The sequence below is a fragment of the Balaenoptera acutorostrata genome, chromosome 9 (genome assembly GCF_949987535.1).
Source record: "Balaenoptera acutorostrata chromosome 9, mBalAcu1.1, whole genome shotgun sequence".
In the NCBI taxonomy this organism is placed as follows: domain Eukaryota; kingdom Metazoa; phylum Chordata; class Mammalia; order Artiodactyla; family Balaenopteridae; genus Balaenoptera; species Balaenoptera acutorostrata.
This window is the reverse complement of record NC_080072.1, coordinates 28,659,440-28,678,932: the sequence shown is the minus strand read 5'-3', so window position 1 is coordinate 28,678,932 and position 19,493 is coordinate 28,659,440. Positions and strand designations below refer to the sequence as shown.

Here is a 19,493-nt window from a genome sequence, read left to right as displayed (position 1 = left end):
ATAATTTGTACAGAAAAACATGGACTTCATGATGAATCGTGTGCCAATGATATTTCTTATTACACTAAAGACGCCTATTGAAAGTATCTAGAAAATGTATTTTCATTCATTAAGACATCAATCCGTATGACTGTGGTGCTACTATTTTGATGGTTCCCAAATTGTTTTATTTTGGCAATGGTACACGTACACAATGCAAACTGAATTTTTGGTTAATTCATTCACCCTTAACACAACATTTAAACCGCTGCTGGTAAGGAAAATGCAATACACTGGGGTAGCTCCCTAGGTTAGGCTATGTCTACAGAATGCAAACAGAGTTTAAAAGTTCAGCAAGTCAGCTGCTGGCTCTATACACAGAATAGCAAGCAATTGGTTTGACTGATTATTTTCCTCTATAAAATTTCCTTGATTTATTGAAATGACTAACTTGCTCTGTTCATTTGACCTTATAGAAATATGGGCTATAACATGGAGTTTGTCTGATCAACAATGACACTTACTGTATATATAATAGCTAGTGTGACTGTGAATAAATCATTCAGTTTCTTCATCAATCTTAATTTAATGAATTACTGATATTGTTTATATTTATTATTTATGTTATATTGTTTATTATAAGATAATCTATGTAAAAATAACTAAGATTGCATCGTATCTAACATACAGTAGCTTTCTAGCATATAATAGTTACTTCGTATTAGTTTTCTTTTCTAAGCTTGCCAAGCAAATGTGGCCTAGAGAAGAAGTTCTTACCCTATGTCCAAATTGGATTTCAAGGGGAGTCTACAAACTCCCTAAAATTTTATACGAAAAGTGCTGTGTACACATGTGCATTTTGGGGGGAAAGAATATCCATAATTTTCACGAGACTCTCAACGAGGTCTACATCTCTGAAAAGGTTAAGAATTAATTACTGACTTAGAGCCTTTGTGTAGAGAGTTGGTTTTCCCAGGCCCAAGAGAGATAAGCATTTTTTTAAATTTGTGAATCCCAGAATTGATATATTATTGTACTATTCGGATTAACCATATTAATTTCTATCAGATAGGTTATCATTTAACTAGTAGGAAAGGAAAGTTATAATCTTTTAGAAGAAATATTGTTGAAAATTGGGAAGTTTTATCCTTCCCAAATTTCAAATAAGAACTCTTTTATCATAACTATAACATCATACCTAAAATTAATAATAATAATACTCTAATAAAATCAAATATTCAGTCAGTATTCAAATTTCTACAATTCTCTCACTCCCTTACAATTTATTTGAAAGAGAATCACAATAAGGTCAATACCTTATAATTAGTTTAAATACCTCTTAAGTCTCTCTGAATCTTCACATTCCTCATTTCTTTTTCTTTTTCCTTTTGTTGTAATTATTCATTGTACATTTTCTCCAGTTAGATTTGGGGGGGGCAAGACCCCATCATAAATGGTACAGTGTATTTCTATCAAGGAGCAACCTTTTTGTCTCTTTTTGTTATGTTAGTAGCTACTGATGATCATTGCCTAGATCCATTAATTTATTAAAGTTCACAGTATAATGATATTCTGATTTCCTCATACTTTACTCGTGTATTAGCTGGGGTATTTCTACGAAGTGAAGCTTCTTCTTGTCAACTGTTTTGTTATCTTGAGGTACGGTTCATAAAGGAAGGGAAAAATAAATGCTTGATTCTTTATTTACTGGTTTTCAAAGTAACAAATTCGTTCCTTAGCATCATCTAATTGTGACAAATTGAGTTGTTGTTGTTGCTGTTGTTTAATATCTCTATGAACATATGGATTTAAACATATCTAATGTATGTCAATCCACTGCATTCAATAGTCATATTGATGCTTAAATTGTCTCATCTTTGGAGCCTTTTCAAGTTGACTCGATTCTTTTTAAGATGACTTCAGCAGTCTTTGGCAGCATATTGGCTAACAGGTATGAGATCACAGACAAAGGAGAAAAGGTCGGGGGGGATAGCATAGTTGAAACCAGAGACATGCAGAATGGTATGGTACACTTGACATCTCTTATTCAGTAGAGCCAGGGAATGACGAGTGAAGAAGCAGCAGTGGTTTAGAGATGACTGAGGGGAACAGTAAAGAGGGTCTTGGGCAGTCTTGTAATGTACATACATTATGAGATTTCGGTTTCTGTAGGCCAATGGTTATCAACAATAGCAAGGTGCCTTGATCTACTGACCCACAAATATCTCAGGTATCTGTAAAGTATGGTGCAAATAATTCCTTACTAATAAAAATTAAAGGACCAAACTTGAGGAATTATTTCTTTTAAAATTAGAGTATATCATACTTAGCCCTATGCTTGGTATAATGTAATATAAAGCAACTTACAATCATTGGCATTTTAATATGCTTTCTGGAGTGGAGTGACATCGAGTGTGGCAAGCACACCTGTGGGAGTGAAGTATGTGTGATTATCCTGCTTCATGCCTGTTCTGGTGAGCCGATGATGAACCAGAGATGGTGATGGTGATAGGGAGCCATCAAAACAATATAGGCGGAGGGTAATATCAATATTCCTTCATTCTTTCCTAACCAGAATCACGGGGTCTAAATGATTCCACTCACCAGTCAGTGCTTAATTTGTGTGAACTTAAGGTTTTCTGAAAAAAAAGTTCCTTGCTTTATTAAACTTATCCATTCCCCCACCCCTCTTTTTTGTCCTCAGTAGGAAGGAACCACTTACTGGTTGATCAATGTGTTTTTCTTTAATCACAGAGGATGTACAAATACCAGCATAATTTGCTGCTGTGACTTCCTTATCCAGTGTAGTGCTATGAAAGGCCATAAAAGCTTTCATATTTTTCATGTAATTCCACTTTTGATTAGAAGTCCCATTGTTATGTGGTTTGTATTTCTGAAAAAAAATGAGAAAAAATATGGAGTCAAATAGGAGAGGTTATGATTTGTTTATAGCAGTCCTAGTTTTCATTGCATAAAGTCAGAAAGTACAGATGATTACTCAAAACTCTACTATGTAGTGATAACTACTATTGATATTTGATGATTATACATATATATATGCATTCTTGGATTTACAAAAATGTAATCACAAAATACACAAAATTTGGTAACGGCATTAGTTTTTTGTTTTGTTTTGTTTTTGTAAAAGGATATATACTATTTCATCCTAGGGTATTTTATTTTACTAATATCCAATAGTTAAAAATGTAGATTGTTTCTCAGATTTTCCTTCGTATAAGCAAAAGGGCAATCAACAATCATAAAATAAACCTTTGTGTAAATCCATAACTTCTTGAGAACAAACTCAAGTAGAATTGCTAATAAAGGAACAGGATCGCCCTCCCATCAGGGAGCTTGCACAAGCCTCTTAGATAGCCTCATCCACCAGAGGGCAGACAGCAGAAGCAAGAAGAACTACAATCCTACAGCCTGTGGAACAAAAACCACATTCACAGAAAGATAGATAAGATGAAAAGGCAGAGGGCTATGTACCAGATGAAGGAACAAGATAAAACCCCAGAAAAACAACTAAATGAAGTGGAGATAGGCAACCTTCCAGAAAAAGAATTCAGAATAATGATAGTGAAGATGATCCAGGACCTCGGAAAAAGAATGGAGGCAAAGATCGAGAAAATGCAAGAAATGTTTAAAAAAGACCTAGAAGAACTAAGAACAAACAAACAGCCATGAACAATACAATAACTGAAATGAAAACTATACTAGAAGGAATCAAAAGCAGAATAACTGAGGCAGAAGAATGGATAAGTGACCTGGAAGACAGAATGGTGGAATTCACTGCTGTGGAAGAGAATAAAGAAAAAAGAATGAAAAGAAATGAAGACAGCCTAAGAGACCTCTGGGACAACATTAAACGCAACAACATTCGCATTATAGGGGTCCCAGAAGGAGAAGAGAGAAAGAAAGAACCTGAGAAAATATTTGAAGAGACTATAGTCGAAAACTTCCCTAACGTGGGAAAGGAAAGAGCCACCCAAGTCCAGGAAATGCAGAGAGTCCCATACAGGATAAACCCAAAGAGGAACACGCCGAGACACATAGTAATCAAACTGGCAAAAATTAAAGACAAAGAAAAATTACTGAAAGCAGCAAGGGAAAAATGACAAATAACATATGAGGGAACTCCCATAAGGTTAACAGCTGAATTCTCAGAAGAAACTTTACAAGCCAGAAGGGAGTGGCATGATATACTTAAAGTGATGAAAGGGAAGAACCTACAACCAAGATTACTCTACCTGGCAAGGATCTCATTCAGATTCGATGGAGAAATAGAATGCTTTACAGACAAGCAAAACCTAAGAGAATTCAGCACCACCAAACCAGCCCTAAAACAAATGCTAAAGGAACTACTCTAAGTGGGAAACACAAGGGAAGAAAAGGACCTACAAAAAGAAACCCAAAACAATTAAGAAAATGGTCACAGGAACATACATATTGATAATTACCTTAAACGTGAATGTATTAAATGTTCCAACCAAAAGACACAGGCTTGCTGTATGGCTACAAAAACAAGACCCATCTATATGCTGTCTACAAGAGACCCACTTCAGACCTAGGGACACATACAGACTGAAAGTGAGGGGATGGAAAAAGATATCCCATGCAAATGGAAATCAAAAGAAAGCTGGAGTAGCAATACTCAAATCAGATAAAATAGACTTTAAAATAAAGAATGTTACAAGAGACAAGGAAGGACACTACATAATGATCAAGGGATCAATCCAAGAAGAAGATATAACAATTATAAATATATATGCACCCAACATAGGAACACCTCAATACATAAGGCAACTGCTAACAGCTATAAAAGAGGAAATCGACAGTAACACAATAATAGTGGGGGACTTTAACACCTCACTTACACCACTGGACAGATCATCCAAAATGAAAATAAATAAGGAAACAGAAGCTTTAAATGACACAATAGACCAGATAGATTTAATTGATATTTATAAGACATTCCATCCAAAAACAGCAGATTACACTTTCTTCTCAAGTGCGCACAGAACATTCTCCAGGAAAGAGCACATCTTGGGTCAAAAATCAAGCCACAGTAAATTTAAGAAAATTGAAATCATATCAAGCATCTTTTCTGACCACAACGCTATGAGATTAGAAATGAATTACGGGGAAAAAAACGTAAAAAAGACAAACACATGGAGGCTAAACAATACGTTACTAAATAACCAAGAGATCACTGAAGAAATCAAAGAGGAAATAAAAAAATACCTAGAGACAAATGACAATGAAAACACGACGACCCAAAACCTATGGGATGCAGCAAAAGCAGTTCTAAGAGGGAAGTTTACAGCTATACAAGCCTACCTCAAAAAACAAGAAAAATCTCAAATAAACAATCTAACCTTACACCTAAAGGAACTAGAGAAAGAAGAACAAACAAAATCCAAAGTTAGCAGAAGGAAAGAAATCATAAAGATCAGAGCAGAAATAAACGAAATAGAAACAAAGAAAACAATAGCAAAGATCAATAAAACTAAAAGCTGGTTCTTTGAGAAGATAAACAAAATTGATAAACCATTAGCCAGACTCATCAAGAAAAAGAGGGAGAGGACTCAAATCAATAAAATTAGAAATGAAAAAGAAGTTACAACAGACACTGCAGAAATACAAAGCATCCTAAGAGACTACTACAAGCAACTTTATGCCAATAAAATGGACAACCTGGAAGAAATGGACACATTCTTAGAAAGGTATAACCTTCCAAGACTGAACCAGGAAGAAATAGAAAATATGAACAGACCAATCACAAGTAATGAAATTGAAACTCTGATTAAAAATCTTCCAACAAACAAAAGCCCAGGACCAGATGGCTCCACAGGTGAATTCTATCAAACATTTAGAGAAGCGCTAACACCCATCCTTCTCAAACTGTTCCAAAAAATTGCGGAGGTAGGAACACTCTCAAACTCATTCTATGAGGCCACCATCACCCTGATACCAAAACCAGACAAAGATGTCACAAAAAAAGAAAATTACAGACCAATATCACTGATGAATATACATGCAAAAATCCTCAACAAAATACTAGCAAACAGAATCCAACAACACATTAAAAGGATCATACACCATGATCAAGTGGGATTTATCCCAGGGATGCAAGGATTCTTCAATATATGTAAATCAATCAATGTGATAAGACATATTAACAAACTGAAGAATAAAAACCATATGATCATCTCAATAGATGCAGAAAAAGCTTTTGACAAAATTCAACACCCATTTCTGATAAAAACTCTCCAGAAAGTGGACATAGAGGGAACCTACCTCAACATAATAAAGGCCATATATGACAAACCCACAGCAAACATCATTCTCAATGGTGAAAAACTGAAAGCATTTCCTCTAAGATCAGGAACAAGACAAGGATGTCCACTCACACCACTATTATTCAACATAGTTTTGGAAGTCCTAGCCACGGCAATCAGAGAAGAAAAAGAAATAAAAGGAATCCAAATTGGAAAAGAAGTAAAACTGTCACTGTTTGCAGATGACATGATACTATACATAGAGAATCCTAAAAATGCCAGCAGAAAACTACTAGAGCTAATCAATGATTTTGGTAAAGTTGCAGGATACAAAATTAATGCACAGGAATCTCGTGCATTCCTATACACTAATGATGAAAAATCTGAAAGAGAAATTAAAGAAACACTCTCATTTACCATTGCAACAAAAAGAATAAAATACCTAGGAATAAACCTACCTAGGGAGACAAAAGACCTGTATGCAGAAAACTATAAGACACTGATGAAAGAAATTAAAGATGATACCAACAGATGGAGAGATATACCATGTTCTTGGATTGGAAGAATCAATATTGTGAAAATGACTATACTACCCAAAGCAATCTACAGATTCAATGCAATCCCTATCAAATTACCAATGGCACTTTTTATGGAACTAGAACAAAAAATCTTAAAATTTGTATGGAGACACAAAAGACCCCAGATAGCCAAAGCAGTCTTGAGGGAAAAAAACGGAGCTGGAGGAATCAGACTCCCTGACTTCAGACTATACTACAAAGCTACAGTAATCAAGACAATATGGTACTGGCACAAAAAGAGAAACATAGAGCAATGGAACAAGATAGAAAGCCCAGAGATAAACCCACGCACCTATGGTCAACTAATCTATGACAAAGGAGGCAAGGATATACAATGGAGAAAAGACAGTCTCTTCAGTAAGTGGTGCTGGGAAAACTGGACAGCTACATGTAAAAGAATGAAATTAGAACACTCCCTAACACCATACACAAAAATAAACTCAAAATGGATTAAAGACCTAAATGTAAGACTGGACACTATAAAACTCTTAGAGGAAAACATGGGAAGAACACTCTTTGACATAAATCACAGTAAGATCTTTTTTGATCCACCTCCTAGAGTAATGGAAATAAAAACAAAAATAAACAGATGGGACCTAATGAAACTTCAAAGCTTTTGCACAGCAAAGGAAACCATAAACAAGATGAAAGACAACCCTCAGATTGGGAGAAAATATTTGCAAATGAATCAACGGACAAAGGATTAATCTCCAAAATATATAAACAGCTCATGCAGCTCAATATTCAAAAAACAAACAACCCAGTCCAAAAATGGGCAGAAGACCTAAATAGACATTTCTCCCAAGAAGACACACAGATGGCCAAGAAGCACATGAAAAGCTGCTCAACATCACTAATTATTAGAGAAATGCAAATCAAAACTACAGTGAGGTACCACCTCACACCAGTTAGAATCGGCATCATCAGAAAATCTACAAACAACAAATGCTGGAGAGGGTGTGGAGAAAAGGGAACCCTCTTGCACTGTTGGTGGGAATGTAAATTGATACAGCCACTATGGAGATCAGTATGGAGGTTCCTTAAAAAACTAAAAAGAGAATTACCATATGATCTAGCAATCCAACTACTGGGCATATACCCAGAGAGAACTCTAATTCAAAAAGACAGATGCACCCCAATGTTCATTGCAGCACTATTTACAATAGCCAGGACATGGAAGCAACCTAAATGCCCAACAACAGACGAATGGAGAAAGAAGATATGGTACATATATACAATGGAATATTACTCAGCCATAAAAATAACGAAATTGGGTCATTTGTAGAGACATGGATGTATCTAGAGACTGTTATGCAGAGTGAAGTAAGTCAGAAAGAGAAAAACAAATTTCATATATTAACGCATATATGTGGAAGCTAGAAAAATGGTACAGATGAACCGGTTTGCAGGGCAGAAATTGAGACACAGATGTAGAGAACAAACGTATGGACACCAAGGGGGGAAAGCGGCGGGGGGGGTGATGAATTGGGCGATTGAGATTGACATGTATACACTGATGTGTATAAAATGGATGACTAATAAGAACCTGCTGTATAAAATAAATAAATAAAATAAAATTTTTAAAAAAAGGAACAGGATCATTAAAAAAATTATGATGTATAATATAAAGCTTTATCATATCAAATGCTTTCTAGAAAGGTTATTCTAGTTTACCCCTCCACCAATATTATATGAAATGGCCTCTTTTCCTCACACTCTTGACAAAGCATCAATTTAATGAATGAAAAATAGTACCTTGTTGATATTTTAATTTACATTTCACTGGTTATCAAGAAGGTTTTTTAAAAAAATGTGAGTACACTCCATTTTATGTATTAGAAACAGCATCTTTATTCTAATTATAAAACTTGGTTTGAGCATAAGTTAAAAAAATGAGTAGTTTCAATTTCAAGGAATTTAAACCACTAGATTAGTTCCAACTAAACATATCATGACACGTCAAGGAACTTTATAATGAATAACACCTACTTTACCAAGGAGAGATTGATAGTGAAGAGGAAAATAAACGAGTCTCAAGAATTGATTTAATACGTCAAACAACAGAGCATCCCTCAGAGGTATGGAAAACAAAGATTATATTTCAAGGAACAGGGAGGGGGTTTAGTAACATTAACTTAACATGTCTCATTTTTATTATTTTACATGAACTTTAATATATTCTCACAAACTGATTGCTTCAAGAAATGAAAATGAAACACCAAGCAAAGAAAAAACTCTTGAAAGGTAATATAAATAACTTTGGGATCAAACTCATTTCTTATAAAAAGGGAACCTTAGGAGAAAACATCCATATCTATAATTTTATGAAACAGATTAAGGTACAAAATTTGCATCTGCATAAGGTTTTATCTCACTGTGGTCCGTGCCAAAGAGGCACCTGACAGGGAAAAATTTGATGTTATATATACTGTGTCTCCTAGAATAAAATTTTAGTCCATATTTATCGTCAGGATAGAAGACTTAATTAAGCTTTGGTATTTGTCCAGATTGCTATATCCCAATTTTGGATTCAGGACCTGCAAAACAAGTTGCCTCATTGTTATTAAAATATGGAATAAAACAAATGTTATTTGGAGACAGTATATTCTGTTCAACACAAAGATGGCAAATACTGTGGAGGACACAGAAAGTAAATGCAGAGCAGGGACACTCCTAAACTTTTTCTCCTCCTAACAAGGAAAAATATATACCCGTCTAGGTGTGTCTTTGGTAAGTGAGGATGACAGACAAACGTGGGAAAGAAAAAACCAACCCCAAATTCTTCACCCAAAATTCAAATGAAGCCAGCCTTCTCTGGTGTCTTCAAAAATTGTTTGGCTGCTATAAGCATTTGCAAAAGCATGTTGATAGTATATTTCAAATGAGTCTCAGTGGAATTAGCATTGAAGACCTCACACCCTCCTGAAAGACTCCTCTGACCATGGTCTTTCCCACCCGTTGCCAGGTGAGAGGGGACTTGCTTATGTCTCCAAATCATTGAACTTAAAATGCATGCATCTAATAGCCATTCACCTGACTGCACCCACCACTGAGACGCTATGAATGCTATTGGGATAATTTCTCACGCTTGCCATTGGATTTGATTTAAGTAACTAGCATAGCTCCTGACATGCAGCAAGCCCACAGTCACCATCTGTTGGATTAAACTAAATTCAGAGCTACAGGAACATGTTCAATTTGAAATCTAGGCAGACTATTGTAAATATTTTAACAATGGCATTCAAGATAGGTTTCTATGACAGCCATTTTCTTTCTCCACAACAAGGAAGCATGGAGCTTTCCTTAAATTTAACTAAATAAAGGGCTATAATTACTCTTTAGCCTCTACATATCTTACCTGAGCAATAACCGGATAGCCACAGACTTCATCTCCAGCCTTGGTCATAGACACTGCCAGCACCAGGTCTGGGTTACTCACCAGGTGAAAGGTCCTTGGGAAAACAGGATTAGGCACATTACAAAGCAGCATGACCAGTTTAGAGCTCCCTCTGTGCCCCTTATCTGTGTGTTGCCTCTTGGCTCCATACATACTCTGCGCTAATGGATGTGAAATCCCTTGGGCATTTCTCCCCCACCACAAGCACGATGTTGAGGTTCCTCAGTGCAGAGTGTGCTGGAAGAACGCTGAAGGAGAAAGGGGCACTCCTGTTCTTTCTGGCTGCTGCCTGGGGTCAGTGTTTGGGAGTGAGGGTGTCCAGGGATGCTCTGTCCCAGCCACGTGCCCAGAATGCACGTGGTCCTTTAATACCCTTACAGCCCAGGCCTGGCCTGGTGATCATCCGCTTATGGCCCTCCCAACATGGACACCACGTGCTCCAGACCTTCTGCTGTACCAGCAACCCCGTACCTTTGCATCTCCACGTTCCCAGCAGTAGCTGCACACCCACGTAAGTTCCAGAGGGTTGCTTCCTGCTTGCCCAGCAACCACAGAACAGATCTGGCCACGCAAACGAACACATTTCCCTGCCATCCAGTGGACAGCACCCATACTTCTTCCAATGAGCTCTGAACTCCAGCCTTAGGGAGGGACCCAATCCCTAGTTTGTCCTCAACTCCCTCAGCCCTAGAGTATTGTATAGAGGTTTTTTTAAAAAAATCTGATAGTTACTCGTTTAGCATAGCTTAATAATTCTTTATGTTAAACATCCCTTGTTTAAATGACTGTGTGTTTTCTGTCTCCAGATTGTACCCAGACACTCTCCTCACCTGTTTTGCTGTTGTGAGAGGCAATGTGGCAGAGTGATCAAGAGCATGGATTCTGGAGCCACAATGCCCGAGTTTAAATCTTGAGTATATCTCAAGACCTGCTCAACAACTCTGTGCCTCAGTTTCCTCATCTGTAAAATAGGATAATGGTGCATACCACACAGGACTTTCGTCCTGAGAATATAATGAGTTAATGCATAAAAAAATGCGTTGGGGGCTTCCCTGGTGGCGCAGTGGTTGAGAATCTGCCTGCCAATGCAGGGGACACGGGTTTGAGCCCTGGTCTGGGAAGATCCCACATGCCCCAGAACAACTAGGCCCGTGAGCCACAACTACTGAGCCTGCGCGCCTGGAGCCTGTACTTCGCAACAAGAGAGGCCGCGACAGTGAGAGGCCTGCGCACCGTGATGAAGAGTGGCCCCCGCTCGCCACAACTAGAGAAAGCCCTCGCACAGAAACGAAGACCCAACACAGCCAAAAATAAAAATAAATAATAAATTAATTAATTAATTTTAAAAAATGTGTTGAATATTGTCTGGCTCATGGCACTTAGTATGAGCTACTATTATCAATCGTTGTGATTTTTTTTATAGCTTTCCCTCAAATTCTTCTTTTCTAAATGAGTATTCCCTAAAAGTCCAAAATATATATTGAATATTTTTAAGTTATCTTATACTGGAACTAAACTAAAGCCTCCTTGACTGAAAAAAAAGAAAGCAAAGTACAGAGCTAAAACCCTCAAATTCTTTCCCGTACATCGCTTAAAAGCAAGCATAGACCAAACATTCAAGGATATTGTCTGTATAGAAAAAGCCAGTTCTTTATGTCTGTCAACATAGTTACATTACAGACCAGCAGTGGTATTCCTGCTGTGGAAAATATAACTAGTCCTGAATATAAAATTTAATGATGTGGGAGTGGAGGAAAGGGGAGAAAGCAGGGGTGGGGGAGATCTGTGATAAGAGTAACGTATTTTTCCTTTCAAGACAAAAAATTCTAGATATCTAATTTAAGTCTCTGAACATAAAACAAAATATCCTCATTGTAAAGCATTTACAAAATACTAGAAAATATAGTAAAAATTAAAACAGAATTTGAAACATCGTTTATATTCCTAAGACAATCACTATTAATCTTACAACGCGTTTCTTCCTTCTAGTGTTAGTTAACGAAGTGTCAGTTTAAATCCAAAGTGGGTATTCAATTTTATCAAATACCTTTTTAGCATTTATCAAGTCTGTGCACAGCACGAGAGCTGGTATTCAATATTGTTCATCTCCATAGCCTCAGCATGTGGCATAGTTTGCATCTTGCATTTTTACTGGCACTCAATAGTAGTCAGAAGAATGAATGATTGCATATTTCCTGCAACAACTTACTGAGGTGCCTAGATTAGTTACCTAGCTTTCTCTGTTTTTGCTGCCTAGAATAGATGCAGCAACTTCTCCCATGCTTCAGTGCCATGGTCAGCCATGACAGTGTTGATTTTTCTTTTCCTTTTTGGACTGTCAACTGTCACTTGCCCATCGCAGGAGTGCTTACATTCTGCAGGGAGCCTGAGCTTTTAGACTTCTACATAAAGCCCACTACGTGCCAAACGGCAGTGTGAGAACTGACTCTGTGTCCCAGAAATATCCCAGCACGACAGCACGGCCTCTTCTACTAACCCACAGTGCGAGTGCGTACAAGTCACTTCATCTCCTTGAGCCTCAGTTTACCTAGCTTTAGAATCAGGTGACTAAGACTAGAAAATTTTCAAAATCTCTTTCAGCTCTGAATTCCATGGCACTGTATTTTCCCTTTTATAATTTTGAATCTTGTTGAAGGGGATTTTTTTCCCTGAGCATTTTTTTCATATTTCCCTTTTGAGACCAAGTGATTAATTCAGATTGTGCCAGGGTTGAAAATGGGAGAAAGATACCAGTTTATCTCAAAAGTTGACCTGGACCACTTTTCCGTGTGGCTAGAAACCAGGTAAGTGTGTCTTTGGTAATCTCCTACTGCCTGCCAGTGCCCCCTTGCTCATTTCTTATACTACTCTCCTAGACTATGTGCTCTCCCAGCTAGGCCTTGTTCTCATAGTCAAAATTTCCCTTAAGAGGTTTTGCTGATAATTGCTTAAGATATCAGATTTCCTAGTTATTCTCTATTTTAAATAGAAGGCCAAAATGAAAAAGTAATTCAAGACCCAAAGGACTGAATGAAAGGACTAATGGTAGAAAATTCTAGGCACAGTGATAGCACTTGGCACCTCCCATCATGCTGGCAGTGAGCTACTGGGCTTCTTCTCTATTGACACAAATTCTGATTGGGCAGTTGCCTCAATAAATGCTAATTTACTGCCTGGGAAAAATATGGAAGATCAGAAGACTATGGTTCACATAAATGGAATTTTCTATAGGTTTCTGCTACATAGTGTAACTCAAGGTTCTCCAGGCCTCACCAGCTTATCAGAACAAATGGGTTTCAACACCCAATTACATGAAAAAGAAAAAGCAAAATGTCAAGGGAAAATGTAGAAGAAAGCTCAGAATTACTGTCACTATACAGACATTTCTGCCATGGGACATACGTTCCTCTGAATGATGCCCGCATCTAATCATCAAGACTTCCGCAAAACCTCTCCTGCCCAAGCGTCTGTGGGAGTCCCTAGACGGTGACCCATGTGTTCAGGAGCAAACCCTGTCCCGCTGCCCCTCCCCCTCACGGCTCCACCTCTTCTCTCCGCACTCTGCAGTTTCCAGCCAGCGATCAGTCAATACCACCATCTCCCTCCAACTGTCCCTCTCTTCTACGGCTTGACATGGGGAGGCCTCAATATGACAACACTGCCGAGCGTTCTGGAAAGTGGAAGGAAGTCGGAAGAGACCATCCTCTTTGGTGTTACATGTGGTTAGATTTTCCAGAGCAGCGAGGGAGTGCATAGAGTTTTAGGCAAGCTTCCCTTTGTTTTTACTTAAACAGTAAGTTTAAGTAAACTTTACTTAAGTAAACTTTAAGTTTACTTTAAGTAAACTTACTTCCCGTCCTCCTGATTTCCCCACAGCACTTAGGTTGAAAACCAAAAGCAGTACAGACACTGAGCAGGACTCAGAACTTGCTCTCTCTTCTGATGACCAAGTGTTCCTGAGTTAAACTTATCAAGTGTGGCTGTCTAGTGCCTTGGGTTACTTCTCTCATTCCCCACGCGTGTCCACCCTAGCCCTTCAGCCATGCTCGAATTCCAACTTAGGCTCAGGCGGGACCTCTACCATAATACAGAAAGCCAAGGCAGTAAGATGTAGCTCTAAATTCCAGAAATGTAGAGATGGGGTAGCACTAGCTCCGTGGGCAGGAATTTTTATCTGTTTTGTTCTTTGCTAAAGCACCAGCACCTAAAACACTGCCCTTGATAATCTTCTGCAGCTAAATGAATGAATTCTGGTTCCACAAAGCAAACCATTCACAGGGCCAAAAGCCTGCTTCTTAGCTCCCCTGTGGCAAAGTCAGCTTAGCTAGGATAAATGGGGCAAAAGAACACATTCACCAGGTCTGCCTACAGGTTGGCTTTTCAGCTGTCTCTAAAACAAGGCTGCATGTGTTCCTCGCTGGCAGCTCTGAATCTCAGACAGTGAGCAGAGGAAGGCTAGCTCCTTTCCTGTCCATGCTGGGCCCTCTGCTGCCGCCTGCTGAAGATTATACAGTCTCTCTCAAAGCAGCGATCCCCTAAGCCTTTTGCATCATACACCTTTTGAGAATCCAAAAATCACAGCTCTTTCCCAGAAAAAAAAAAAAGAAAAGTATTACACAGATACACAAACACATTTTCTGTAGTATTTCAAGAGACTGAAGAGGGCCCTGGAGCCCCACCATATAACACTAATGGTAGTCTTTGAAGCAAAGCATCTAAAAACCAAGGAGTTGTTATCGCTCTTGTTAAAGAAATTTCAAGCATGCACAAAACCAGAGAGAAATGTATAAGAAACCACCACGGACACAACAGTTATCAACATTCTGCCATGCCTGTTTCATCCCCTCCCCCCGTCCCCATTTAAAAAATTTTTGCTCTGCTAGAATATTTTAAAACAAAGCTGAGATCTCTCTTAATTTTATCTGTAAATACTACAATATACATCCAAGTGATCAGGACTTTTTTTTAAACATAGCCGTTAAACCATTATGACACCCAACAAAATTAACAAGACTTCCTTCACATCATCTGGTACCCAGACTATTTTAAATTTCTTCTGATTGTCTCAGAAATAACCTTTCTGACAGTGGTGGGCTTCAAGCTAGATCCAAACAAGGGCCAGCCATTGCACTGGGTTGATATATCTGATTAGGGTAAGAATTCAATTCGATTTCACTGTGTGAGTGGAAACCACATCAGTTGGTTATATGATGGAAGTAGGGGAGGGAGGGAAGGCACGCATGTGGGGAGGTGCAGAAGACTGTGTTAATGAAAAGTACTGCAAATTTTTTTAAATGGGACTTTTTAGAATTCTTACTTGATTTTATGATGTTTTCAAATCACACAAATAAATTAGATGAGAGCCTAGCTCTCTCTTGACCTCAATGGCCCGTTAAAACTATGAACCTAGTAGGCTAGATTTCACGTTTCTTATCTGAATCTGTAGTGGATGAGCGGTGTGTAGACTACTGAGCACTTACATTTGACTTCACTATCTTTCTCTTCCTTGAGTAGGTTAAAAATATTATTGGCTACATTAAATAGAAAATCCAAAGTCCTCAAATATACCACTGCCTGGTCTGTGGGGACCATGCTAGATCTCTTAGGCTCCTATTCACCTTTTGATATATTAAGGCTCAAATATAATGGGTTTACCTGCTGTCTTCCTTGTGCCTCCAGTGTTGATGACCATCATCTGCTTTTTTCTCCACCAAAACAACTTCCATGCCTGAACGCAGGTTGGGGCCTTGCACCCCCAAGACTAGCTGAGGAGAAGCATAGCTTATAATTTGCCCATCTCTGTATTCAAACTGCTGGTGGCAAACCTTCTGCAATTTACTCTGTTTTGGAGAATGGCTGAGATAATGAAAATCCCATTAGTGGCAGAAAAATGGCCTGTGCACTGATGTGCTGGAGATAGCAAGTTCTGTTGGCAAGAGACCCGCCATGAACCAAATTCACTTATAATGGGGAAGCATTATCATCAGGACAGCAGCAATGTTATTTGCTTTGCACTGTCAAGCTGATGTAATAAGTAGAATTCTGAGTTTATTTTATATCAGAAATAAATATTTTTCCAAGAGGACATGAGAAATTCATCAGCAAAGAAAAAATTCACTTGAGATAATTTAAAGGGAAAAAGAGGTAGGAGTAGGAACAGGGCAATGAATCAGAACAGAGAGAAATAAAGGAGTTCTGTTCAAATCATGATCATTTCTATCCTCTAACTACAGAATCCCTGGCAAATAGAATCCCATTCTCCAAGTTTTTGAATCTTCCCTAACAACTCATAGAATATCATAAATGAAAATAATGATACGCTAGTAAGTTAATTCAAAGGAATCTCATACTTAAATATCTCTTAAGGCACGAAGCAGACTTAAACCTATCAAACATCACAATGCATTGGCAATTAATTTGTAAATGTCTATTAAGTCCCTACTATGTGCATGGACTAATGCTAAGTGTTGAAGTGCCAAAACTGTTTAACTCATGTAAACTGCTGTAACATTAAGTAAATGTATAAAGATTATGGAATAATACCAAGTACTATAGATTCCTGTCATTTCATTGGACATTGACCAGAGAAAAAATAAAGTTAAAAAGGAAGAAATTGCATTTTACTAATTTCTTAAAGACATCAAGGCATTTTACATGTTTATTCATAAGTTCATTCACACATTCATTCAACTAATATACAGGCTCTGTCCTAAGTTCTCAGGAGGCAAAGATGGATGAGCTTACCTTTTAATAGAAAAGACACCAGTGAACGAGAAATTACATTACACAGCTAAAGCGAGAAGGTACTTGCCACCAGTACTTGTAAATACTTCAGTCAAAAACACAAGAAACACAAAAATGTGTGTGTTGATGTAAAGAGCAACTAACAGTAATGTAAATCTTCAGTAATATTTTTGCCCTAAAGTGAGTGAATCTAAGACCAGGTAGAAATCTCTAACAGGAATCCCTTGCAACTTTTTACCTGTATTTCTTCTCTGGTTCCACATTTTCAAAGAGCTCTTCTTCCATTTTCTTTGGAAGACTGTCATCTTCATCAAAGTTATGAGAAGTTTCCTGCCAGGCATACCTGAGAAGTGTGTGACAAGCCTTCATTCGGAGATGGGCTCTTGCATGTGAATCTCTATCAAAGTTCAGAAGGAAACAGAAGTCTAAGAAATCTGATTTATACTCACAGAATTTTCTCTGAGCTGTAGTCTGATAATATCCTGAATGATACTGGTGGATCTGGAAATCATATTTCCATAATGGTGCCTAACACTGCAAATTCACATCCTACTAATACACAATGTAGATTTTTTAATATAAAGCTCAAATGAATCCTCAATCACATAATAAACAGCATTCATCTTTGTTATATTTACTCAGGAAAAAAAATGGGGTCATGTATTATATTTCAAAAATAAGATTAAGACTACTCAGTAGTTTTGGAAACTCATAACAAACGTGTAATGAGACTCTTGCCTACTCCATAAATGTGTCATAATTCTGTCTGGAACAGACAGCCTAGATTACTAGGTTTCATAAAATTTACTCAATAGACAATGTTAAGGAATCTTAATAACTTTTCCTCTCAATAGAAAAATCTAGAGAGACTCAAATAGCACCAGTACAAACGTGCCAGGTTTTGATAGAGAATAATATGCAAAAACACTTAGAGTAAATAGTCATAGTATGAATAACTGAGTCAGCCTTGTGGCCTCTTATTAAGATGAAATTGTGAACGGAAACATAACCACCATGCAGATCTGAATATATCAAATCTCCAGGCACTGTTTAGGGTACACTTGCTTCTGTGGGATCATGACACAATATGAGGACCGCTCCGCTGAAGGCAGGATAAATATACAGGCAAAGCAGCAAGCATACTTCAGCACTCTAAATGTGCATATGTGTAAATAAAGTTCTCTGGGGGAGGCTGTGGTCGCCAAGGTGCTTGTGGTAATTTGATGTAACTGCAAGCAATATCGAATTACCCAAATCTCCAGGGACAATTCCTGCCTTAGCAGAGCAGACCATACACTTTTCAAATGTAACAAAAGTATTACATGTGGATATGAAATTGGTGGGTTAACAACAGCCTTATTCAGAGTTGCAGCACAAGCAGCTTCTGAAGACAAAAATCTCATTAACAGTTAAAGAAACAACAGTGCCATCTTGTGTTGCAAAGAAAAAACACAGCTTTCCCACCAACTCCATTTCTTTGAGGGAAACAGACCAAAAAAAAGTCATTCTTAGACATAACAAGATTCTTCCTCCAAATCCAGATGGGATTTTCTAACTTGGGATATCTATATACTCCTCAGCTCCCAAGCAAATGAAGTACAGTCAAGTTAATTTTAGAACAGCCATTTAAAAATACATCTTGCTTTATTGATTCATGTCCATTCATTCATTCATATAACTAGTCATTATTTAATCATTCATTCCTTTAACTAACATTTCTTAAACATCTACTATATTGTAGGCACAGAGTTCTAAGTATTGGGGATATAGTGATGAACAAAACAGTTAAGTTCTCAGGATTCATGGAGCTTACATTCTAGTGGGAAGAAGAGAGATAATAGATAAGTAAATGAATAAGCAAACAGTGAATATCACAAGTGGAATAAAACAGGAAATTGTGATGGAAATTGGGTGAGGTGGGGTAGGGTCTACTTTACCAATGGAGTCATAGAAGGATAGAGGTATTCTGAATTATTATTTCAACATTAAAATGGGCTGCCTTGTGAAATAGTGATCTCCCTGTTCCTAGGAGTATTCAAGAAGAGACTGGATCAAAAGAGCTTGCCTAGAATGTGCAGGAGATTCCTGCATTATGTTTTTTTTTTAATTGAGGTATAATTGACATGTAACACTATATTAGTTTTGGGTGTACAGCATAATGATTTGATATTTGTATATATTGCAAAATGATCGCCACAATATGTCTGGTTAACATCTATCCCTGCAGATAGTTACAAAAATTTTTTTCTTGTAATGAAGACTTTTAAGATCTGCTCTCTTAGCAACTTTCAAATATGCAGTGCAGTATTATTAAGTATAGTCACCATGCGCCTGCATTATGTTTTGAGTGGACTCAAAGACTTTCAGCTCAAGGATTTCAGGCCTTGATGAAATCTATGAATCAGAACAACAGGCATCTTTGCTCTCAAAGATGCTCTTTCTTTTTTTTTTACCTTCTGTTTATTTTTTTTTTCCAAGTGCAGTATAATAACTCAGAGGCTAGATACATTC

General features: G+C 37.6%; 1 protein-coding gene across 1 annotated transcript in view; it reads right to left on the bottom strand.

Annotated features, from left to right (window-relative positions):
* DCDC1 (doublecortin domain containing 1) overlaps positions 1-19,493 on the bottom strand; it is a 481,625-nt gene that overhangs the window by 45,664 nt on the left and 416,468 nt on the right. Inside the window, 4 exon segments of the mRNA XM_057552454.1 lie at positions 2,702-2,872; positions 10,200-10,293; positions 15,894-16,094; positions 17,221-17,379. Coding sequence (XP_057408437.1) covers positions 2,702-2,872; positions 10,200-10,293; positions 15,894-16,094; positions 17,221-17,379 — 625 coding nt within the window.